Below are 26797 nucleotides of genomic sequence, written 5' to 3'. Positions count from 1 at the left end.
GTTTTTTTTTTGCAACTGCTCAACTCTGCCACTGTGGTGCCAACGCAGCCACGGACAACAGTAAATGAATATCTAGTGTGTTCTAATAAAGCTTCATTTACAAAGTCAGATGGTGAGTGCGAATGGGCTGAGGTATGTTATCTGACAACACCTGCTTTAACCAAAAGACTATGGTTGTTTAATTTTCCCAATCAGGAAGCTGAAGATTCTACAAAAGACTTCCTTTTCTCAAATGTGGGAATATTACTCCCTTACAAAATTGAGATGACAGATTAGAAAAAAAAGAGATGATTGGAGGTACCAGAATGAATCCTTAAGGATTTAATGCAGAATATAATTTAAAAACACTTTTACTCAATATATTTTAGTCTTACTATATGTAGATGAAGCCAGATAACAAGCTACTATACAACAGCATGTTAAAAAAACATGTTTATTTTACACTATGTACAATCAGACACATATTTAAAAGCATTGTCAATTAAAATAAATGAAGATCATAAATCACAATTTAGTTTGTTCTTAGTGTATATACTTACATTAAAATATAAAGACCGTATACCAAAAAAGAGCCAAGAGTGTGCATTCTGCTAAAACTTGGTATATACATATTCCATTGGAAAAAAGCAATAAAAAATGACTTGAACCAAAACTAAGTTCCTGTGATGTGTAGTAACCATTATACTGTTTATATGAGGTAGTAACTAAATTATTTTGGCCATGTGTTAAACTCTAAATCAGTGGTTCTCAACCTTCCTAATGCCACGACCCTTTAATACAGTTCCTCATGTTGTGGTGACCCCCAACCATAACATTATTTTCGTTGCTACTTCATAACTGTAATTTTGCTACTGTTATGAATCGTAATGTAAATATCTGATATGCAGGATGTATTTTCATTGTTCGCGACCCACGGGTTGAGAACTACTACTCTAAATAAAAAAAATAGGAAAATGATCATAAAATAAGGCCAACAAAAGTAAAAATTCCACTAGAAATTTGAACCACTTCACTCTATGGAATGTTACAGCTTTTCAATGTGATTATATGAAATGTTTAGTGTGGACTCTTTATTAATGCTAATTTATTCTTTGTGCATACTGTAGTTCAGACAACTGCAGTGTTATATCATGGTACCGCTATTCTGTGACTCAAAATTTTTTCAAAGGTATTGTTTTTAAGCACAGACAAGCAATCTTACAGATTCTGCTTAAATATAAAAAGACCAGTTACTACAACAGGTGGTTAATTGGTTTGTTTCACATAGAAAACAATCCAAATACATTTTAAAAAGATGTTGTGGCGCCAAATGCATATTGACAATGTCACAGCTTACTTTTGTGACTGACTGCATCACGTATCAATACTTTGTGCAAATATAAACACCAGTGTACTTGCATTAAAATTAAAAACAAGATTATAAAATGATTACAGCCTCCATCATAACTTTAAACGTTACAAGGTTTATATTCATATTACTAAATTACATATAATAAAAATACAATAGTGTTAAATGTACTGTTTCATTGCCAGCATCCCATTTTATAATATAGTCACACCAAGAGTATACTAAAGAATTCTTAAAATATTAACTCCAATTGCATTTTCATCAACATTTACATTTGTACAGATAAGACACTTACTTGTACATCTCATAAAAGTACATTATCTACATAAATTCTTAGTGTATGTCTTTAGCAATATGAAGTTTTACAGAAAAATACTGCCTATATGTACAAAGATTACATAACAATGAATTAAGCACTTGTGTGGTTCAATATGCTAAATATATCCATACCACTTAAAACGAAAAGTTTCCCCATCTTGTCTCATGCCACAATAAATTACAAGTAACTCAGCCAGGTTACTGCAGCCTTTGTACAGCTTCAAGCATCCGTTAGTGTTGCAGTGGTAGTGTTCTTTTTTCATAGTTAACTGCCAAAGCACATTTCTCAGTAACTGTTTTCATGACCCGCCAGGATGTATAAATTGCTATTTGCTGTGGGGTTATCAGTTGGCCTACTTTCCAAAACCACGACCCTAAAAGTTAATAAACAAACAAACAAACAAAAAACAGATAACAAGAAGTTATTCTTGAAACTAATGCCAACAGAAAAATTTTCCATTGCTTCTTCTTTGTATGCCTCTATAAATGCTGCTTATTTGGTTTTTGGACAGAAATCACTTGTAAATCACTATGATTAAAGAGCCAGTTTAGCTCTGGGAAGTAATTTTGCTATGCACCCCCACTCCCCACCACCTCTATTAGGAATAATTGGGGAAACTTAATTTATTAAAATTTCTAAAAACAATTTATAGTTCAAAAGTCAGAAAATAAGTCAGAATAAAACCCCAAATCCTATTTGGCACTAACATAAAATTTCTGCTTGTTAACATACAGTATTTCCTGTTTCTTGTGCTATAACTTATACTTTAGATAGTATGTTTAAAACAAAACTACTACTGACAGATCTATATATTCCTATTTCTTGGAAGATCAGGCACATTCTCAAAGGCTTTACAACTGTGACTTGTGAATTCTAATTGGGTGAAAATATAATGTTGAATATATTACTGGAGAAATTTCAATTCTCTGGAAAAAGAAACCAGTTTCATGCTGGATTTATAAAATACTATGCCTAGTACTATGTATATAATACAACCCCTTTCATACCTGTCAGATCCAAGCAGTCTGAAAATTCTTGTGCTATCTGAAATTTCTTGTGTTACCTGTTCAATTAAAATTAAAATTTAATTTCTGAAATTAAAGACATAAAATTTTATACAGGCATTTAACTCATAGCACTCTGGAAAAGAAACATTCCTGTGACAGAAACGGATCCCTGCATGACTGTGAATTTGTTAAGTGGGCATACTGGTGCATCAATTTGTCGGTTTAGGAGAAATTGTGGCTAATTTTGAATTAGTCATAAAATAAGAGCAGGAAAACCGTTTCCTGGTTAAATTATGGAACTCAAGGGGAATTTTAAAAGCAAAGCACCCAGCCTGCTGTATTTAACAGAAACCTTTCGTCGGTTATGCTGACAGCGAGGCTACTGGAGCAGAAAGCCACTTGGAGCCGGGCCTTCTACTTGAAAGGCTACAGTGTGGTCCGAAGGGACAAACGTATGACTCGAGTTTGAATCCCAGCTCCTCCACTTACTAGCTGCGACACTGCACAAGGGAAGCATTTTGCTGCCAACAGCTTTGCCTTCTGCAAAATGGGGTAGGAAATACCCACATGATAGCAATCTCTTGCGGTGGTCTTGTAAGTGCTAGTGGGTGTAATGCCTAGCTAAGGAGTGCTCAACAGATAACCCTGTTTCTCCTTTCTTCGCCAGTCTCCTGACATGATATTTCCCCACGGCACCTATTCTCCAAGAAGTTCTCCCCAGTTGGGGAGTTAAGAATAAATCTATCGGAGAAAAAAAAACAACCCACTATTTACGTACTGTTTACTGAATGCAAAACATTTCAAATTATAATGTCCGTAACTTCTCTCCAAAATTTGGTAGGCGGAGAAACAATTTGATTTTGAAATGAAATTTATTCCCTCAGTACTGCTACAATTAGCTATTGTGGAAACACCAGGTATTCTTATCTTGTCTGTATCCAGCCCACTTGAAGGATAATACATGCTCACTCAGGCAAAGTGGCTCATCATGCCTGATCCTCAAGGAATTTTGGGGTTTGCCTACGAGGGACTGTATTCGGTAAGGGATGCTTGTGTAATCTGAAAAAGCCTGTCAGGTGATTTTGGGGAACAAACTCTTCTTTCTTTTTTAGAACAACCCTCTTGTATCCTGCCTCGGATGCCTCCCTTTCCCTGCCTACTGTTTATTAGCTGCTGACTGTTCTTACCTCCCTGTTCGGTTCCCTCAGGTGATTTTTAAACATCTTCCAGAGAAGTGGCCCTCTTGTGGGAATTGCTACTAGATACACATTAACAGCAACCTCTCTTGAATATTTACCACAGGCCCAGCATTATGTCAAGCACATTATATGCTTCCTTTCATTGAACCTTTTTTAATTAAAATTTTTTTCATTTACCCTTGGCATTCAGTATTATTTTAGTTTCAGGTGTTTACCTTTCATTTAATCTTAACGCACCTATGAAACTATTTTGTTATCCTCAAATCACAAATGAAAACATAAAAGAGCTAAGTGATATGCCAAGGTCAGTTAGTAAAGCACAGAGCTGAGACTCGAACTCAGGTGTTGTGACTCTGACCCAAGCCCACCGTCACTGGGCTAGACTGTTTGCTTTGTTAGAAGACACGCTCTGAGCTGAATGACAGTTTAGGACATAAATGGACTATTTTCTTGCTTGAAGCACCTACGGTTCTCCTCTCCCTCTAATGTTCAAGGAAGAGCTATCCTACCGAGACAAGCGTGGGGGTGCTGGGAGAATTTCTGATGATTTTACTTGCCTAGAATATTCCAGGCAAGTAACACATCTTGTTCATGTTTATAACCCCAGCGTTCTCTGGTGTAAATGTTGAACTGAAGTGAGTATGTCACATGACTTGGAGTTCAATTATTCCTGTAGTTAAATTAAGGTAGGAAGGACTCAGACTATACAGCTAAAGGTTAATAATAGAAAAGGGAAAAGAAGCAAAGAATCTTATAAATGGCAAGTGAGTAAGGGTAACAGAAATAGGAGGCAAGGTGGCTTCGAGGGAAATGGAGAACCCTCTGCCATTATCGACTGCACTGGTCATTATTTCTGAAAACAAGGTAGCAAGTGCCTCATGGCAGAGTGCCTCATCAGCACTCTGGTCCCAGGTGATGGTCTGGGAAAGCTGAGAGAAAATCACAGTTGGCTCACGTTTAGCAGTATTAGGAAGTTCCTGTTCTGAATATAAGGGTGCTTGATTATCTGGAAGCACATGAAATAGGCACTAAAATTGTCTGAGTAACTGGGGAGAGAGAGGTGGCTGTGAAGTATGTGCTATTACTTTTATCACTAGACTGAATACAGTAAATATTAATAAAGTTAGCCAATCAAGTATGCCCTGTACCAGAGACATTTTCTAAAGTTAAATAAAATTGTTTGATGTAGAATTTGATAATGCCTCATGACTATTTAATGGATGCAGTTTTTACGATGACTTACCTCATTAGATCTAAAACTTCTACCTTGCATTCCATGTTTCCAGAAAGCTAGCACACTGTCTTGTAGGCAAACTAGCAGGCAAGAACAGCTCAGTTACTGTTAATAGTACAAAGTTCAACTGATAAGCATCATTTCATCCCTCTCTGTCTTGCATAGCAATATTTCAATTAGTAACTAATGTCAGTCACTCCATATTTATATGGCATTTTTACCTTTGAAATAAAAAAATACTATATAGAATTTAGTCATCTTTTTGACAAGAAAAAAGAAAATTTACCAAAAATATTTGTTAAAGAAATTTCTTGATGAAAAAAAAAAAAGGTTTATTGTTTTTTGGTTTTTGGTTTTTACCCTGGCTATGTGTTTTTAAATATGGACTACATTTTAACATTTTGAGCAGATGTCCCTTAAAACTGACTTCTTATCATCAGCATTTGCTTGCGGGAGAGAGATGCTCTAGTTGGAGGAAAGAGTAAAAATAGAACCGGGAAGAAGACAAACTTCTACCAACAGATATACATGCAAATGTCTTCATCTTATTGCTAAAGGACACCAGAGAAAGTGTGTATAAACAGTGAACTACCCGTCATCCATTTTCCCTAGCACTATCTCATATATGATCATTTCACTTTATTTTTCCTGAATGTAATCATTTTAGAATACTAATTATGTAAGAAATCCCTTCTTGGAAAAAATTCTTGTCAAACAAAATGAAGGAAGGAAATTCTATATACTACTTAAAACTTTCTGATTGGCAGATATAAGCCAAAAATACAATAGAGTATATTAACTAAATTTTAAAGTACTTATAGGAAAATTAGAAGAAATACAAATTCATAACTTTATGAAAAATAATTCTTTCTCTTGAAAGTAAAAAATCTATAAAGAAGATAATATTATTTGGGTTGTATCATAATTATTAGCTATTTTAGAGAATGTATAAAAGTGAAGACTGATATTTACTATTATATCCTATATTTTAAAAAATGAGTCCTTAGTAATATATTTTTATAATATTGGGTAATTATCAAATAAATTATTTTAAGCAACTCATAATGCAATTAAACAAAAATATAAAACTGTGACTTGCCTATTGATTCAATCTGGAAATCAAAGGTGAGTTCTGATGATAATTTTCTGCTAGATTTTAATCTTCCTTGGAGATTTACTATTTTTATACAACCTAGAGAGAGAGAGAAAAAGTCACTGAGAAACTAAGGTAAGAGGAAACGTTATTAAAGTCAGATGTACATAAATAAAAACTTACAGTCCAAGCACACAAGAATGGTGTCTCTCTCCAGTTGGGTTACGTGAGTGACACTTGTCTGTGGAGTATCTGTAAAACAAACAAACTCAAACCACTTACAGAAAAAAGGAATTATTAGAACACAGGACATTAAAAATAAAAGAATTCTGAACATCACTGAAGTTGAAATGGATATATAGTTTCAGCTGAACATGGTGGCTGAGCGAGGTTGCTTGTGTTCAGACTATGCAGGAGCTAAACTATGTGAGTGCTCAGTGGAGTATTAACTATAGTCAAACTATTGGTGATATAATTATTTTTATTCATATGTGAAATAGGAGTCTAATCTTCCGCATTATTGTTATAACTAATATTTTATTTTAAGCTCAGGAGGCCAGGGACTATGCTTTGTATATCATTACCATATGGCAGTGCCTAGCACATGCAATAAATATTTATTGAATGAATGAATCAGTGAGGGGAACAAATTACTTTGAGCACAAATGAGTTTAAAAAAACAAGTATTTTGAAAAGTATGAAGTACTACCAAAATGCAAAGAGGCATTATCTTTGTTATAATGATTTATCAAACTTCTTACAAACTGAAAAAGTTCAACGACTTGATTTCCATCAGGTAAAATGAAGAATATCCTGAGCTTTGTATGAACATCAAAACTGAAACTGCTGAGCATATTCAAGTCTGGGAGCCACTGGTTATATTTTATTATTTATTTTTTTAAGAATGTCTCACAAAACAGCAGAATACACCTCGGAAGACAGGAGGCAACATAATGCTAGCTCTGTGAATTTTCTCTTCTTCTCGTGCGAATCCATAAACTGCCACAGAGCGACAGAAAGGAGCTCAATGAGAAGACGGAACCACTGGTTGTTTTAAAAATGTCAAACAAATGACTGTCTTAAGTCATCTTCCTTTTTCCAGTTTAATAAGTTACTCAAGATTGGATTTTTATGCACTAATGAGATATATATATATAATACCTTTATTTTGCCTAATGAGAAATATTAAATTTATTACTTATAAATCTAGTATATGTCTTGGCATTACTAAATCAATAAAAATCACAAACCTGATTCTGTAAACCACGAAGAGGTAGAATTTGGATTGACTGTTTCAAATCGAACCACTTGGCTGAAGTCTCTCCCTTTACTGACACCAACACAAACTAATGGGTACTCCTGTTCGGGAACTACCAGCATTTCAAACATTCTAAGTGGACACGGTATAGGAAAATCTATGTGCTAGAGAAAGAAACAAAAATATGTTAAACAAAGGAAAACAAAAGCCAAATAATTTCACGAGAACCCCACTAAGAATTTTTAGTTTTATGAAATATACAAAACAGATCTCTATTATAAATATTGCTTCTTGTCACAGAAACCTGGAGTATGCAGACAAATCCAAATTATGAAGTATCTTTATGAGGATTTTAAATTTAGCACTGCAATTTTTTTAAAGTTAAAAATTACTTAATTTTAGGATATTAGGCCTGGAGGGGAACTTATTAATCACATTCCAACCCCTCTCTCTTTTCAGAGTTGAAAACTGAGACCCAGAAACGGGGTGACTGGCCCATGGTCCCCCACCCTTTGTGGCAGAGTCCTGTCTCCCAACTCAATGCTGCTTCAGTAACACGCCTCTGCCTTCTTATCCAACTGAGCAAAATGGATCAGAAAACAGAAATGCAAATGAGCAAGAGACCCTCCTCTGTAAGTGTGCTCAGAAAAACACACAAGAGAAGCTGAGCTCCATATCTCAAAGTGGTTATATTTAATAAATTAACTTAGTTATAATGCAGCCATTTTAATTTTACATAACATTTAAAATTATTTCTATAGTTCTATAAAGAGATTAAATGAGATCATATTTTTGAAGTCTGAAAAACACTAATTTCATTAATAATCATCAGGGAATAAAACCATGAGGTACTACTATACATACCTACCAGAATGGCTAAACTCAAAAAGAACAACAATAACAAGCATTACTCAGAGAAGCAAACAAATGCTCATAAATTGGAGTATAAATTGGAATTGACCACACTGATTAATTATATTATCTGTTGATGTTGTGCACTCCTGAGGACTCTGCAATGACACTCCTAGTTTTACGTTCTAGAGAACACGAGTCCACACATGCATAGGAGATTTGTGGCTGGGATTTAAAGCTCTATGTCAGGGGTGGGCAAACTTTTTGACTCGAGGGCCACAATAGGTTCTTTTTTTTTCTTTTTTTTTTTTTTCTAAAATATATTTTATTGATTTTTTACAGAGAGGAAGGGAGAGAGATAGAGAGTCAGAAACATCGATGAGAGAGAAACATCGATCAGCTGCCTCCTGCACATCTCCCACTGGGGATGTGCCCGCAACCCAGGTACATGCCCTTGACCGGAATCGAACCCGGGACCCTTGAGTCCGCAGGCCGACGCTCTATCCACTGAGCCAAACCGGTTTTGGCACACAATGGGTTCTTAAACTGGACCGGAGGGCCGGAACAAAAGCATGGATGGAGTGTTTGTGTGAACTAATATAAATTCAAAGTAAACATCATTACATAAAAGGGTACGGTCTTTTTTTTTTAGTTTTATTCATTTCAAACGGGCCGGATCCGTAGTTTGCCCACGGCTGCTATGTGCACCTGTTGCTCCCACATCCCTTCCTTCCCCGTGACTGCTGGAGTGCCTTCATCAACACCCTCCAAAACCCCTCTCTCTAGTTCTCCCATTACCTGGGAGTATGCTTTGCATACAATCTGTCATATTTTTAATAAGGTAAAACACTTTAAATAATTCTCTTTGAAATGTGGTAAGAGCAGTAAAGCATCGAGAAAATAATGCTTTTGCTTAATTTTGTCAGCAAATAAGAAAACTGACAGATTTTGAACACTTCTGCTTAGCTTCCAATCCTAACGAAGCAATGAGTATGAGTCACTGACAGAAGAGGATTCCTGTGCAATCGTTTTAAATCCAGTTGCTGTTGGTGATAGTTCTTGAGGGTAGTGGCTATATCTTACTCATCTTTGTCTCTAGTTAAACAGCACTGTGCCTGCTTTGTAATAAGAACAAAAATGTTTTTTGAGAATGTCTTTAATTTATAAGTTTTATTTATGATAAAAATGTTGTTTAGTGAAGCAAAAGCTTTGTCAGAAATGTCATTAAGAGGAAGGAAGGATATAGAAAGCATAAGAATCTTTTTGAACACATCTGATACGCGCTGTAGTATAGAAACATCATAAATACTTATCAAAATAATGTCAAATACAGAAACAACGTACAGATAGTTTTGAGCAGAGAGACAGAGAAAGGAGAGTTGGGCTGAGATTAAAGGGAGTAGTAGGTAAGGGCCTGTAGCTCAGGGAATTTAAGCGAGAAATCTTGAGGGAGACTTGCAAGTAGAAATGTACTGTAAATCTACTATCTTAAAATAGTAAGGAATAAAGGGCTCTGAAGACATGGTAAGCTTAAAAAGTGCCCATCCATGTTTTCTCCAGGCCAGGTAGATGACACAAGGAAGCATGGCCCTGACTAACGAAGCCAAAGTGAAATGTTTAATAACTTAATCTAGATAAAGTAGCAAAGAAAAGAGCTTTAAAAAATCCATTTGGAATTTCCTTGGTGTGACTAAGCCTGTACTTCAGAGTTTTTCCTCAAATTTAAGTTACAGCTGAGTAATATTAAATATTTTTTAATATATTCATTAACTAGCACTGGTTGGGCATCATCCCCTGCACTGAAGGGTGATCCTGGTTGGGGGCTCAGTCCCAGGTCGGGGGTGTGCAGGAGGCAGCCTCAATGTTCTGCTCTCACATTGATGTTTTTCTCTCTCTCTTCCCCTTCCTTTCTCTCTAAAAATTAATAAAATATTAAAACATATATTCATTAATTCAAGAGTCTAGAGAAGCCTAGGCATAAAACAATACAAAACAAAACAAAATAAAACAAAACAACCATCCAAGGGAAAGCCTGGGCAAATTAACAGGTAGGCATATAATCAAAATAAATAATTTCCCCCTCATATGGCATCCCCTGTCCTCATCCCTTGGCCAAACACCAACCTGTAGGTTGTTTCTCTACTGTGTTGGAGCAGAGAGCATATTCAGGTATTTCACTGCTCTTTTAGCACATATTCTTGACCCTATCAGACTATATATAGATTTGCAAGACACTATTTCTAGCTCCTACTGCCATATCCCTGCACTATTTCTCTAGTGCAGTGGTTCTCAATCTTCCTAATGCCGCGACCCTTTAACACAGTTCCTCATGTTGTGATGACCCCCAACCATAAAATTATTTTCGTTGCTACTTCATAACTGTAATTTTGCTACTGTAATGAATCATAATGTAAATATCTGATATACAGGATGTATTTAGGCGACCCCTGTGAAAGGGTCGTTCGACCCCCAAAGGGGTCGTGACCCACAGGTTGAGAACCGCTGCTCTAGTGTCTTTCAAAACTTTTTTCAGGCCAAGTGAGTTCCTTACAATTGGGCAGATTTCCACTACCTTGCCACATAATCCAAAATCATTAAGTTAACTTGAGAATTAACTGGGAAAAAAATATTTTTGAAAGAACAGGAAATTGGGCTTTACTCAGCTTTTATATTAAGAATGACTTAGGTTGACTTTCATGCTTACCTTAATTAACATGAATTTCTGCATTGGTTCAACCCACTCCAATAGAACAATGCTAGTCTGAAGTGCCCCACATAGGTATTTATGGCCTGTGTAAGGATTTCTCACTGTCGAGGCAAAAAAGTATAGTAAGTTCTCTTAAGATGCAAAGTCCTTACGATAACAGTTACATGCTACAAAAACAAACAAACAAAAGCTGGCTGCCAGTTCAATTTCTTAGTTAAACTACAGGATGCAAAAGAAATACTGCCTCAGGGAACAGCATGAAACTCCCTCATCACTTGCACGATTTTTGTTTGTCTGCACAAATGAATTTGCTGGTTGTTATGAGACCTGGGGGCCAGAAGAAGGACTTAGGTCTTAAGGTAGCAGGAAGATTTGGGGAGAAGTTGCCAAATTGATAGGCTATAGCACACTTAGGGACAAGTGATTCAGGGTGCTTTTGGTAGTAATGTTCAGAGGCATAACCAAATGCTTTGGTTATAACAATACGATGACATAAATCACATCTCAAAATACAGATTTACAAATAATAAAACTGAATTGTCTAAGAGTTTTTTAAGGGAAGAAAACTATTTTTTTGTTTTTGCTATATGCAAATAAAACAGCTAGTTATTATGGGATGAGTGAGGAATTTAGGATAGAGGTATGTAAATAGGGAAATTCAACCTTCACAGCATAAGGTTTCACAATTAAAGGTATTAAAATATATGCTCACTGACTATCTGCAGTCTCATAAGCCATTACAAAGCACAATGGTGAATTGTAAATAACAGGTCCTTTGAAAAATAGGGTGTCATAAAGTGTTGTAATAAAAAGTTATCCTACTTTCTCCATTTATCTAGTCAATAAATTATTTGCAAAACAACTGTTTGTGCAAGGTATTATATTAGGTTTAGTTTACATGGAGACAGAATTCAAGACATTTGTTACTTTGGGGCAGGGATCTGGGGGGAGGGATGAAAAACCTATTGCTGGCAGAATGCCCTGGAGGAGTACTTTCTACACTCGGTTTAAAAATAAGCCCCTTCGTGTTTTCTTGTCCACTTTGTGAAGCAGAAGAACCACACGTGATTGGACAGTTTACTTACCAACACAACACTTCTGACACCACTTGGTTTCAGGGATTTTTGCTGATACAGCAAATTTCCTAAATGTAAATGAAAATTAATATATAATAAATGTAGGTAAAGTGAGTATATGATAATGAAACTGCTATAGATCAGTGGAGAAGAAATTAGTTTTCCCAAAATTGGTGCTGACATAATAGGTCATTTATTAAAAACCAGAGGCCCGGTGCATGGATTCGTGCCCCAGTGGGGTCCCTCGGCCTGGCCTGTGCTCTCTTGAATCAGCAACCCCTTGGGGATGTTGGACTGCCGGTTTCGGCCTGATCCCCACAGCCAGGCCGAGGGACACCACTGGGGCACGAATCCGTGCACTGGGCCATTAGTATGCATAAGATCTTTGGTTAATCTCCTCCTGCCCTCCTGCTCCCCCCTCCCCTCTGAGATTCATCAGTCTGTTCCATGTTTCCATGCCTGTGCATTGAGCATCTGCCCCCTGGTGGTCAGTGTGCATCATAGATAGTGGTTGCTTAGGCTTTTATATTTATAGATATTTATAGATAAGAGTAAACTGGATCCCTTTCTCAATTCCCCCTTTAATCAATACTAAATGGATTAAAGTTTAAATATGAAAAACAAAACTATCAAATATTTAGATTGTAGAAGATGATGATCTCAGGATTTCTTTAAAAAATGCAGAGAGGAGAAATCATACAGGAAAATATTGATAATCTTTAACTGACATTTTCCATAGAGGCATCTCAAGCTACAGGTGGCATTCAATTTGGTGAATGAACTTGTTGAATACATTGAAAACTCTGGTTTACAAAACGTTACCACTGAGAAAGTGAAAAGATAAGCCACAAACTGGGAAAAGATCTTTTTAGCACAAACAATAAATTTAAACTATGTAAAAATTTGTCTTATCACTAAGACAATTCATAAGAATTTTTTTAAAAAAATATATGCATTTTATTGATTTTTTACAAAGAGGAAGGGATAGGGATAGAGAGTTAGAAACATCAATGAAACAGAAACATTGACTGGCTGCCTCCTGCAAACCCCCCACTGGGGATGTGCCCACAACCAAGGTATATGCCCTTGACCGGAATCAAACCTGGGACCCTTCAGTCCGCAGGCCGACGCTCTATCCGCTGAGCCAAACCGGCTACGGCCATAAGAACTTTTTATTTAGACATTTTTATTTCTCTACTCAGAAAAAGTGGGATGTAGATTTTCTGCAAAGTACTTTAGGAGATTTGCAAATATTCAAATTTACTGTGTAAAAATCCATTTAAAATGATATTTTTAAACTACAATTTAAAAAAACCAGTCAAATATCTTTTATAATAAAAGTTAATATACCAAGTGGTACAATCCTCAAACTATACTCCTCCATGTCTGTACACATATTTAAACTTTTAAATGTGTCACAGATTAGATGTCATTACTCCACACCATTTTATTTTATTATTTTTTTTAAATTCAGAGCTGTGTTTTGCTGGTAACAAAGCCATACTGGGAAGAATTTTACATTTATCAAGTAATCTAATTTATGACTGATAAATTATAAAAATGCCCCTTTTATTTATGCAGAAGTTTCGTACAGCTTAAAGCAAAACAAAAATTCCCACATCCTTAAGCAAACTGCTTGAACCAAAGTCCTTTTGAGAGTTTTAAAAAATCTGAACCAAGCCCCTGATAGATCTCCATGGGCACCGTAACGTCCCTGGTTCACACTTGTGTAACTAAGGGGCTAGGTTACTGAATCGTCAAAACCCAGGAGGATGAACTGACTGCCAGAATCTGAAAGATCATAAAGGAGAACACGTGTGAAAGTGCATTAGTTCTTATAATTTTTCATTATACATAATTTCTACTAACCCAAACGGAGCGCTTTTTCAACTTCTATAGTATAACTACTTATTAGAGTGACTTAACATGCTATGTTTAAGGATGCAAACAATTAGATGTGCAGTTACCTTGGCAGTATTCTGTCAGGGAGTTTGTGTGCTGGAATAGCAACAGGTAACTTTTGCATTTGTCTTGCATAATCAAAAAGCCCTGGTAAATTATGGGAATAAAGCTGAGAAGCTTTACCTGTAGAGAAAAATAAACATAACATAAAAGCTAATAATATAAATAGGACCAATTATAAGGTACTTAAATACTAAAAGACTTACCAGATATTGATAATAAGCAATTATTCATTACATACAACCATGTACACCTTCGGGGAAATAGCTGATAAAAAACACACAAAAACACAAGGTTTACAAAGGATATTAGGTAACAGCAATGTAATATGTGCATATTAACCTAAGCTGTCATATCAATAGGTCAGTTTTTAAAAAAGAAACTTATTTTGAATAGAAATTCATTTTACAAGGCATTTAAAACAAGATGATACACATACATGCACATTTATATGGGAGGGAAACAATAAATTAGCAGTGTAATTTCGTTATCTAAGTCTTAACTTGCTATGATTAGCTCGAGCCTGGTTTATGATAAGGACTAGGTAATCCCAAACTCCTAGGAAAAGGACCTTTTCAAACAGTGTCTATGCCTTTATTTTGGTTCTAGGGTTAGATAGCTAAGACTGTCTTCTGTACTCCCCCAAAATGTTCTTATGTATGCATATGAACACACAGGGCTTTTGGAACAGAAGGATAGGAGGATCACAGTGCAGTGGAACATAGGCGTAGAGGAAAATGGCTGAGAGAATATGATAAAAACATCAATCGTAAAGGATACATATATGGAATTCATTACTGAAATCTAGTGCTTAAGAACTGAGAGACATCTCTGAAAGCTTGAAAGTGACTAGTTTTTAGGGCAAAGGGAATTTATGGAACCTAGTCCATGCACTTTGAAGAAAAAAATAACTGCTCTCATTTGGATACTTCATTATGAGCATCAGTGGGTCTCACAGTGGTCCTTACACAAGGGCATTTATTAGAAATGGAAATCCCTGGAACTCACTCCAAACTTACTGAACAGAAGTTCTGAAGGTGGGCCCAGCATCTGTTTCAACCAGCCCTTCAGGTAATTCTGATGGGCAGTGAAGTTTGAGAACCACTGATGAGTATAATCAAAGTATTCTGATTTAACAAGCTTAGCTACTGGCTTTGCTCGGAAATTCCTACTAGGCTACTCCAAAATAGACTGGGATGAGGGTGGGGGATGGAGAGAATGAAGAAAAAGGTGAGGAAACATATCAAGGCCTCTAAGGACATTAACCTCTGTCTCTCTCGCAACCTTCTACTCATGGTCATTTATGGTCCATTTCAAATGTTTCTCCCCACCTCCCCCCAGGAGGCGCTACTGACTTCTGCTTCTGCGGCCTCTGCCGTGTACACATCTAACTCTGCGTGGTGCAGTTACTGCTTTATGTGCCTGTTTCCTCTATTAGAGCATGAGCTCCTTAAGGGTAAGGACTGGTATGTGAATGTGTCTTCAGGATCCAGTAAATAGAACATGCTCTGTAAAGGTTTTATGAATGAGAGGCAGCAAATTGCAGAATTTAAATTATTTCTTATCTATTGTCTACTTATAATCATTTAAAAATTAATAAGAAAAAACACAAAATAACATACCTGTTCCATTGATGTTTCATGAAGTTCATTAAGATTCAAGGTATAAATCCCTTCTTCGGCACCAAATATCAAGTACTGATCTGAAATGACAAAAAGAATTCATTGATTTTGAGATATACCACTTTAAATTTATGGTCTAAAATTAAGTAAATATACATTAGGAAAAAATAACTGATTTATAAGAATTACATATTTTTTATTTTAATGTGTAGAAGTGGTCAGACACTCTAACTTAATGAACTGAATTATATGCAAATATTACCCTCAAAGCAGTGAAGAAACTTCTATGTAAAAAACATTTTTGAAGAGTGGCAAGCTGGACTTCTCACCCACCGGAAGGTGCTAAGGACTGGCAGAGAATCGGCAGTTCCTTTTTTAAAATTCCTTCGGATCATGTACAACTGACAGAATGTAAATCAAGAATAGCTGATACAGATTCGAAATCTGTGCAAATGGACTATTACTATTATAAGCACTAATATAAAAAAAGAACTGACTTGTGCCCATTTAGAAGTTCACTAAAACTTGGATACTTGCTAGAGTACTTGATATCTTCTAGAAAATACCAGAAGTTTGGTCATGGTCCTGTTTGGTCTGTTTTTACAACATACACTTCTCCAGATTAAACTGAAGTACAGAGAACAACTCAGAATGCGTGAGCACTCCAGCACTGCCCGGTGTTCAGGATTAGTTCTGGCATTTACAGGCACAGGCTGTGGTCAGACAACTGAACTGGCTTCAAGCTGCAGCTCTACCACAGAATGGCTGGGACCCTCTGAGTGTCATTCTCTCTACCTGTGAAATGAAAGCACCTATACCTTGGATTTTTAAGGTTTGGGGGGGGGGATATCTTATATAGTTATTAAGATACAGATATTATATATAGTCTTTAGTGCCTAATGACAACTATTGTTATTATGACCCTTTTTAAGGTGAGAGATCCTCTAAAGTGGTCACCAGATCCTGAATCCTCAGTAAATTCCTTTAGCAATGGCCATGTCTAAAGCACAGATATTGAATGATTGTGCTGCAGAAAGGAAGAAACTTTCCTGGAGGAAATTAAGGTGGCAGAGAGTGCATATTGATATAGGGACTGCATGGTGAACATTTTTTTTAAAAAGATTTTTTATTGATTTTTAGAGAGAGAGAAGAAGGGAGAGAGAGAGGGAGAGGGAGAGGGAGAGGGAGAGGGAGAGAGAGATAAACATTGATGTGAGAGTGAGACATTGATTAGCTGCCTTCTGCACACTCCCTACCAGGGATTGAGCCCGGAACCTGGGCATGTGCCCTGACCAGGAATTGAACCAGCAACCTTTGGGTGTGTATGGGATGATGCCCAACCAACTGAGTTAGGGCTACACAGTAAAATTTTAATGTGATGTGTCACCTCAAGCACTGCTAATAGCATAAAAAAACATTTACCTTAAAAATGTTTTTAATTGTAACAAAAATTTTCTCAGAAAGATTCAGAAAATAAATAAAATCAAATGCTTTCATGGCCTCAAGTTTAAAAAAACAATTAGAAAGATAACAGATAAAAACATATAGTACTACCTCTGGTATCGGGGTTTATCCATGATGTTGCACAGTGAATTTTCAAGGGACACCCATTAAAAACCTTTGAAAAACAAGCACCCATCTAGAAAAATGAAGAATAAACAAATTAAGATACCAAGCCACAGTCCTTTGCCTTACAGTGGTACCTCAAAGGGTCTAGGCACAACAGTGAATGTCAACTGACACAAGATTTTACTTAAAAGAGTTATTTTATTTTCCCTATCTTCTCATATAAATGAAGCAGTGATAGCAAGCAATTCTGAACAATAATTTATGTACAGAAATATTACTTACACATCAAGAGCAATATAATATTCCATGGTAAGAAGAAAATCATAATCTCTACAAAGGTAAAAATTTTCTTATTTGGTTCTATGAGCCTAAAAATCAGTGAATTTAATATTAAAAAGTAAAAGGTATGATTGATTTAAAAATTCATATATGTACTTCAATCTCAAAACATACAAACTCACTTTAAAAAAAAATTTGAGCAATCTGATGATTTTCCCTGCAAGGATTCAACAGAAAAGCTTTATTCTTTGATGTTGATATTTATTTGAGGCTATTTACAAATCTTTCAGAAAGTACCTTATACTGAAAATCAGTATCACTCATTTTAACTTTTTATCTTCAAAGAGTGAAACATTAATTTTCAGGTAAGAATAAACACAATTAAGAATGCTTTCTCATTTAGTCATGTTTACTACCAACAACTTGTGAAAAAAGAACATACAAATATTTGGTCAGAAGAACATGTGTTTCATTTTATATCACTAATGTTTTCTTTACAAAAGTGGAGATAATCCAGAGTGGGGAAAAAGGAGGCTTACAGTTGTTTGTATGCAATATAACATAAAAATTAATAAGTAATCACACAGGAATAAACTCTTGTGTTTCGTGTAATCACAACAGTAAACCTACTTTTGCCTCACCCTGTACGCTGAGAAAACACATCACTAGTTGACTATATGGATTAAAAATATTAACCTAAAATATATAAATCTTAAGATTTCCTTTATTCTCAAAAACATACCAACCAATATTTCAAAGGCTTCTGTACCAAAAAAAGAGTAACAGCCAGGCAATAAATACCATGAGGTGGCAGTATACTGTTAAAAAATGTTTTTATGGTGTAGGGCAGAGATCATATTGCTTTACTAACAAATAATTAAATTATCCATTCAGATAGCTACCAAAAGTCGTATGTTAAAGTAATGCTAAACCCTCTAAAAATCCTCGTGACAAAATGGGCTACAAAAGAAACGAGTCTCAACCGTAAGCTGAGTTGTTAGTTGGCCCTGTCTGGCGTTCCCTATTCATCAGCTCCTCCCTGTGAACGGCATACCAGGCGTAATAGTTTTATCTTGTAGCCAGATAGGAAATGTCATCCTTACTGTCTGCTAGACTTGGGAGCTCTTTAAATTCAAAGCTTCTTTTATTTTGTAAGATAAAAATAGTTTAGATCTTTATACTAATTAAAAAGTAAAGTTAAAAAGTAAAAAGGCTAAAAAAGTATAGTTGGGAGGTTAAAAACTAGAAAAACCATGGACATCTAGTGTTACGCAGTTTTGGATTATAGCTTTGTAGAAGTGAAAATGTAGTCTGTCTGTACTAACCTAAAGCCACACTGAGTTAAAATAATTTTAATCCTAGGACAGTATGGTCTCATAAAAAACGCCACCTACAGCAGAGTACATTATAGGACATCTAAGATCTAGTTGTTGGCCTCGTTAGAGTTGTAGGTCTTATTAGAGTTAGGTGACGTTTTGTGATCTGGGTGACTAAGACATTTGTGTCTCAGCTGTACCCTAAAATTCAATGTTTTGATAATTGAAAACATATTAGAAAAAGTGTTGTATCTACATCCTGTACTTCCTATTATATCCATATGCCTTTTTCACATTTCTTCAACAATATCTGCAAGGAAGATATTAATAAAGTTTGGAATAAAGGAACTTTAAAATGTGTAATTTTATCATACTTTTATTTGGAAAACTACTTTTTAGATGTAATAAATATTGAAATTACCAATCTTATAGGTTTTTTCAACAATCATGGAGGTTCTTTCAAATAGGCAAATGATCTAACCAAAGGTACACATATGAGCACTTGTTTGTCACTGTATTTACTTTGAAAACTTCGGCTATTTGATATTTATACTTACATGCACTTTAGGTGTTGGGGGTAGACCATTACTAATAGGCTTCTAGAAAAAGAACACATGCATGATTACACCTCTTTTGTTGCTGTTTGGTATAACAAACACACATAGTAGAATAAAATAGACAAATACATGTTTTAACTGCGGCACAGCATGACTATGACATAATTCAGCTATTCCCTAATTGGTATTGAGTAATTAGGTTACTTACAATTCATTACTGTAACAACAATATGGAAACCATCACCCTTGCCTAAACCTTACTATGCAATGTGTGAATGTTTGTTTGTTTGTTTTTAAACCTCACCCGAGGACTTTTTCCCCATTGATTTCCAGAGTGTGGAAGGGAGGGAGGAGGAGAAGAGAGAGAGAGAGAGAAACATTGATGTGAGAGAGACACATCAATTGGTTGCCTCCTGTACTTGCCCTTAAGCAGCTGAGGAATCTGCACCCGAGGTATGTGTCCTTGACCAGGAATTGAACCCACGACCCTTTGGTCTCCAGGCTGATGCTCTAACCACTAAGCAAATGGCCAGAGCTGTGTGAATGTTTTTTAGGGTATACCGTGAGAAATAAAACTACTGGAGCGTGGGATCTGTACCTTTTACATTTTAGTGGATACCAACTGCCAAACTTTCACAGTGCCCACATCACATCACACCCACCAGTAATACATGAGAGTCCCGGTTCCTTATAGTCTCACAGACACTTAACATTTGTCATCAAACTGATTAGTAAAAACTATTTTGTCATTCATTTGCATGCCTCTGATTGCGAGAAGGGTTGAGAATCTTTCTAAAAAAATGTTTACTGGCTCTCTGCATCTGCTCTTCCGTACACTGTTTTTTTTTCATATATTTTTTACTAAGTTGCCTTTTTCTTATCTATTAGCTGGAGTTCTTGATATAATCTAGATTTAAATACAGTATCTAATATATATATTACAAATGTGTTCTCCTAGTCTGTAGATTATCTTCACTTTGCTCACAATGTGTTTTATTAATTGAAGTTTTACATTTTGATTTATTCAAATATATTAACCATTGGTCAGCATATACTGATAATTACAAGAGCAAAAATAGCACATATGCTCACCTACAATATCCTCAAGAATATCAGATGTTTTCCCAAGGAACTACATTCCTAGAGTATATGCTTTGTCCCCTGGAGAAAGATTCTCTTTGGGAGAGAATATACTTTAAGTATAAATTGTATTAAAGTCTAGATTTCTTTCAAGGTTAACCTGAATAGCTTTTTAAGGAATGACTTGTATTTTTTTCTCCATTTGACATAAATCAGAACTATTTAAATGATACAACAAAATTAACTAAAAAGCTGCTGTTGATTTCATAATTCTGTGATATGATACAAATATTCTGTGTAGTACCACTTATATGAGTAACTATTAGACACTTCTGAAATTGACTATATACAATTTTACTTTGTAGATCGGTTTATGAGAATATACAGCCTGTTACTGCCACAAATTTCTGATAATATTTTTTCCATTTGGCAAATACTCTATGTCCTTATTTTTATATTTATGTTCCTAAATTGCCTTCTATCATCTATTTTGTGAAACATTATTTTTAATTAGGGAGCTCTGAATGTTATAACTGTTCGACTTAAGTACTAACAGAATTGGCTGTAAATAATTTCAATAAGCTGCACAAACGGTAATCATGTTTCAGTATATCACGGATACTGTTTATCCTGTGATACAATCATGAAATATTTATTTCAGAATTATTAAGATGTTAGTTTAACTAGGAGTTTCTTATACTTCTTAAATAAGGTAACAGAAAAGCAAATTAAAAATGCACGTATAATAAGATGTATACATCTTTCAAAGGTTATTATACTTTGCAGAGCCATTACATTTTTGTACTACATTAGCAGGGCTGCTAAAATTTAAACTGATGAACGCAAAAAAGGTACTGCTCAGTTGAAGACTCTATTAAACCCATTTCTGAAGGATACTTTACCCTTTTGCTAAAAATGTCATATGTTTCACAAATTACAAATGGACAACCCTAGTCAAATGCCTTAATTGAATTATTAAAAACAGTATGTCATATTCTTATAAGTACCGCGCGCTAACCGATTGCACCACTGGAGCTCCAATATGTCATATTCTATTGTGAATTCTTTAACAGTTAAACAGCTATAGTACAAAGCCTCAACACTGCTTGCTGTGTAAAACCACAGGTATATGCACATAAATGTATTAAAAGTACTATAATAAATTTCTATAAAGCTAACAACCAATATTAGTATACACTAAGACTTCAAAAATACTGTCTCATCTCATGATTGTATTGGCATCTGCTGAATGGGGGTTTAAGAATTTTTTGTTGTTTTAAGTTCTATGACAACAGATTTGCTCTCTGATGATGAGCAAATTCTTTACAAATGTTAAAAAAATGTTAATCTCCCCGATAAATACTATTTATGTTTTAACTAGAGGCCCAGTGCATAAAAATTTGTGCACTCAGCGGGGGGGCGGGGGGGGGTGTCTCCCTCAGCCTGGCCTGTGCCCTCTCGCAGTCTGGGACCCCTTGTGGGGATTGTCCATCTGCCAGCTTAGGCTCTGCTCCCCGGGGGATCGGGCCTAAGCCGTCAGTTGGACATCGTTAGCGCTGCTGAGGAGGCGAGAGAGGCTCCCGCCATTGCCGCTGCACTTGCAGCCATCAGCCCAGCTTGGGGCTGAGTGCAGCTCCCCATGTGGGAGCGCACTGACCACCAGGGGGCAGCTCCTGCGTTGAGCGTCTGCCCCCTGGTGGTCAGTGTGCGTCATAGCGACTGATGGTTCTGCTGTTAGGGTCAATTTGCATATTACCCTTTTATTAGATAGGATAGTTATGTGTTTTATGTTGCATTTATAACAGATAGCTTCTACAGCTAATTTCATCTTTCCTGAAGTGATTTCTACTAGAAAATAATCTTAATTTTTCTTCCTTGTTAGCTATTCCAAGTAAGAGTAGTAATATCACAAACTGCATAATCTATAGTTAGAAATTTATCCTAGGGTAGAAGCTATAGTTTTCCTTATCTGTCCATGTCCTTGTTTCCCAAACTTCCTGACACTGTAAAAGGGACTTTTAAGGAACAATGAAAAAAACAATAGCTATTTTCTGAACAAGCACAAGAAGACCAAGTGTTCACTTGCACGCAGGTCACAAACTGGCCTAAATGACTCAAACAGAAAGCCATTGTTCAAATTTACCATTGAGCAAAGTTACTTTTTTAAAGATTTAAACAATTCATATTATTATACTTAATACACTAAAATACCAACATAACTAATTATAATACATACAATTGCTGTAACTCACTAATTATAATCGCAAACCTAACCTAGTAGTGAAAAAGAAAACAAATATAAGTAGACTTTATGAATATAAATACCTACTGGTACATCTTTCTTTTCTTTCCTTGAAAGGTTTGTTCCTCTATGTTCATTCTGTTGTTGATATAAGGATCCATCTCGTTCACCATTTAACTGGAAGGAGCCCACTCCATTTCCTTCAATAAGATGTTTAAATATATTAAAAAAAAGGACTCTTTCACTCAGAAAATGTAGGAAAGAAAAACATCTCTGTGACAGTTTCAGCCTTCATTTGGGATCATCCAATTAGAATACTTAGCACTGAATTAAGAAGTCTTACATATGTGCTCTTCTACTTATATCTATTTCTTTCACATAGGCAAATTTATTTATTTATTTATTTATTTATTTATTTATTTACATACTTACTTATTTTTTAATCCTCACCCAACTTACTTATTTTTTTAATCCTCACCCAAGGATATTTTTAAGTAGAAGAGAGAGGGAAAGACAGAGAGAAACATCAATGTGAGAGAAACACACTGATGGGTTGCCTCCTGCAGGAGACCCTACCAGGGCCTGGGCCAAGGAGGAGCCTGAAACCAAAGTATGTGCCCTTGACCTGAATCAAACCCAGAACCCTTGGTCCACAGGCTGATGCTATATCCACTGACCCAAACCGGCTAGGATCATATGGGCAAATTTAAATTCAGGTTGTATCACATATTAGTGTTAAGAAGACAAAAAAGAAACACTTTCAGGAAAGGAGCAATTTAGAGTATGTTATCAAAGACACTTTCATTGCTCTTTTTTTAAACAACTTCTTTTGCATAATACACAAGAAACTTTACAGTATTAACACAGCATCCTCTATTATTAACTTGGAGGCAAATATCCAGCAAATATTGACCATTATTTTTTTAAATGATTAAATGAAATAAAACAAAGGAGTAAGCCAAAATATCCTCTTCTTTTTACTAAAACAGAAGTACCCTATAATCAATACACATTTTCCTTGTTTGTTCAGAGTTTAAATTTCTTTTGTTGCCCAACTACAGATAAATGATGAAATGGACATAAACAATTCTCCAAAAGAGGAAAGGCTAGATATGAAATAAAAAACTGGTTTGGCTCAGTGGATAGAGCGTCGGCCTGTGGACTGAAAGGTCCCAGGTTCGATTCTGGTTAAGGGCATGTACCTTGGTTGTGGGCGTATCCCCAATGGGGGGTGTGCAGGAGGCAGCTGATCGATATTTCTCTCTCGTCGATGTTTCTAACTCTCTATCCCTCTCCCTTCCTCTTTGTTAAAAAATCAATAAAATATATTTAACAAAGAAAATAACAACAACAAAAAACAAGGGGCAAAATATCCCAAACTACGCCACAGGTAATCCTGTCATAAAAACACTTTAAACCTTGAAGCGAAAGGCAGAAAACATCTCTAGAGCTGTAGCCTTCCTTCTTTCCTCCTCAAAGGAATTTCAAATAATCTCTTAAAAGTTTCCCTGCATTATTTTTTCATATGGTATGAAAACCTATTTCACCCTCCCTTCCCCCATTACCTAAAGCAACAGGCTTTTGTGGAGGCAATCTGGGAGGTGGTGGTCTAGGTGGGACTTGGGATGGTTTAGCTGGGCTCTCTGACATGGGACATCTCTTGATTGTTCCTTGATTATCATCCTCAGTAGAATGAGTTTCCTGGGGTATGAATATGGACTTAGGCTGAAATAATACAGAAAAGGACACCAATGATTAAACATGAAATTATTCATGTTTAATTAAACATAAAAAATACTAAAATAAATATTATTATATATCAGAGGCTTTTAAACTGTGTATACTAGCAGAGTTTCAAGGTTATTCAACTATCTGATTCAGATGATCTCAATACATATTTTAAAATTATACACTAAAATGCTTTCTCAGGGAAGAAAAAAAAAAAAAAAAAAGAGACCTCTTTCTATTAATTCCTTACAAGCCTTCCCACTTAGACTTGCCAAATAAAAATATTCTGGTCTTTCTTATCTTCAATTTAAATGAGTCTCTTTTTATTTTAAACATTCAGGCTATTCAGCTCCTTACAAGACTAATCTAAACTGTCTCTTTTAAATGACTCAATGTCTTTTATGTTAATGCTTAATCTTTCAGACTGGGGGTAGAAGAAGATATCAATTAAAATTTTATCGTCATGGAGAATACTAATAAAAGATGTCTGAGAAACTTTCTGTTCAGACAATTATGAAACCTCCACCAGCAGGAGGTTTGGAGAATTTATAAATTCTTATAAATATGTCCCTTATTAGGAATATTACTTAGCATTTATCTCTTTGAGATTCAGATTTTTATACTTAAGCTAATATAATACTAAACTAGCAAGTGCAGTATTATCTATCTGTGTGAATCATGATTTTCTCAAAAGTAAGAAATGAAAACAAAATGTAGTAACATATTGGATGCCAAGACTGATCAGACTCTAATTCTCATTTATAACCCATAATTTCAAACCTTATAAAACCAACAGCTCACTTTATAAACAGTTCATTCTGTAATTAAAATTTGCTATGCATAAGCTTATAAAATAAATTTATATTAACTCCTTTTATCTTAAAAAAAACTCCTCATCTGTTGGAATAATCTATTATTTTTGTGATGCTTTTTTCTGACAAAAGGATTTCATTGATAAAAAAATTGAAAATTAATGACCTATTTTTAATTTAAAAGTACCTTCTGAAAATTAAATATGTGATAAAACACTATTCTTTACTCATCCTTAGGGCATCAGTTACTAGATTGTAGATTTTGAGGAACAAAATCTTATTTAAAAATATAAGTTGCCCGACAGGTGTAGCTCAGTGATTGAGTGTTGACCTATGAACCAGGAGGTCAAGGTTCGATTCTTAGTCAGGGCACAATCCCTGGTTGTGGGCTCAATCCCCAGGAGAGAGTGTGCAGAAGGCAGACAATCTCTCTCATCATTGATGTGTCTATTTCTTTTTCTCCCTCTCTGAAATAAAAATACACATATTTTAGAAAAAAAAAGTAAGTTTCCTAAACTAAGTGAAATACTACTAATTCATTAATATAATTTTTTTCATGTACAAATTTCTAGAACTTATTTAGAATAAACAAGTGGCAAGTTGATAATTAAAAAGGAGAAACAACAGTAACACAATTATCGACTTATATCATGATTAGTTAGTAACTTCTTCATGATGTTTCTTTGTGGGTCCCATGTGAAAATAAGCTACAGGGTAAATATTAATACAGTATCAAATAATCACACACATACAGAAACAAATTTAAATTGAAAAATAAATCTGTCTACCTTTGGTGGCAAAGGAGGTGGAATTTTTGCTTTCATGGTTGAACTATAAAAATACAAAAATTTAGAATTAGAACTCTATTTTATAAAAAAATCATTACTAAATTTATAATTAATTTTTCAAAGTTATGAAAAAAAAATTGTATAACAAGTTACTTTTTTCTAAGACTGGGCATTTTCTAAAATATTTTGTTAAATATTCAAATTATGCTGAATGGAGTATCATTCAGAGGTAACTGAGTAGATAAGCTTTCTTGATTTCAAATTCTATCCAGTAATTAAAACTGGGAAAGATAACTACAATTACAGTTTATATCAATTGAAAGGTACTTAATGTAAAACAAGTAATTGGTTTACAGGAAAACAGCAAAATGATATACTATAAAATTATCATAATGTAATATATATTTTTACTATCATTAGATATGAAATATCTCTGATGAACCTCATCAAAATATACATGCTCTATGAAATTATAGACAGAACTGACTTGACTGAAGCTTAGATTCATTACAATTCAGGCCTGTAGTTTCTAAAACGTTTACAAAACTTCGAAGATAATAGAGCATAAATTCTCTGATGAGGAAAATGAAGCCCAGAAAGGTTAAGGGACCTGATCCAAGGTCACATAGTAGTGAAGTAGAAAGGAAAACCTACGCCTCCAAGGACTCAAGTGCGTTTGTCATTGATGTTTCTATTTCTGTCTCTCCCTTCCCCTTCCTCTCTGAAATCAATACACACACATATATATA

At 35.2% G+C, this 26797-nt stretch overlaps 1 protein-coding gene across 2 annotated transcripts in view; it reads right to left on the bottom strand.

Moving 5' to 3' along the window:
- Positions 1-417: 417 nt before the first annotated feature.
- The window catches only part of MAP4K3 (mitogen-activated protein kinase kinase kinase kinase 3), a 114180-nt gene continuing 87800 nt past the window's right edge, over positions 418-26797 (bottom strand). For both annotated transcript variants that reach the window (XM_081100762.1, XM_081100763.1), the window contains 16 exons: positions 26049-26091; positions 24286-24445; positions 22808-22920; positions 19399-19440; positions 17232-17316; positions 15678-15757; positions 14262-14322; positions 14061-14178; positions 12103-12161; positions 11015-11118; positions 7451-7622; positions 6384-6452; positions 6207-6299; positions 5117-5187; positions 2675-2730; positions 418-2040 (listed from right to left, as the gene is read on the bottom strand). In XM_081100762.1, the coding sequence (XP_080956888.1) occupies positions 1953-2040; positions 2675-2730; positions 5117-5187; positions 6207-6299; positions 6384-6452; positions 7451-7622; positions 11015-11118; positions 12103-12161; positions 14061-14178; positions 14262-14322; positions 15678-15757; positions 17232-17316; positions 19399-19440; positions 22808-22920; positions 24286-24445; positions 26049-26091 (1414 nt within the window). In that variant the 3' untranslated portion in view covers positions 418-1952. The remainder of the gene's footprint in view (positions 2041-2674; positions 2731-5116; positions 5188-6206; positions 6300-6383; positions 6453-7450; positions 7623-11014; positions 11119-12102; positions 12162-14060; positions 14179-14261; positions 14323-15677; positions 15758-17231; positions 17317-19398; positions 19441-22807; positions 22921-24285; positions 24446-26048; positions 26092-26797) is intronic.

Source organism: Myotis nattereri (assembly GCF_964212035.1).
Source record: "Myotis nattereri genome assembly, chromosome: 10".
Lineage (NCBI taxonomy): Eukaryota > Metazoa > Chordata > Mammalia > Chiroptera > Vespertilionidae > Myotis > Myotis nattereri.
The sequence above is the reverse complement of the archived record's forward strand: the minus strand, read 5'-3'. Positions and strand labels throughout refer to the sequence as shown.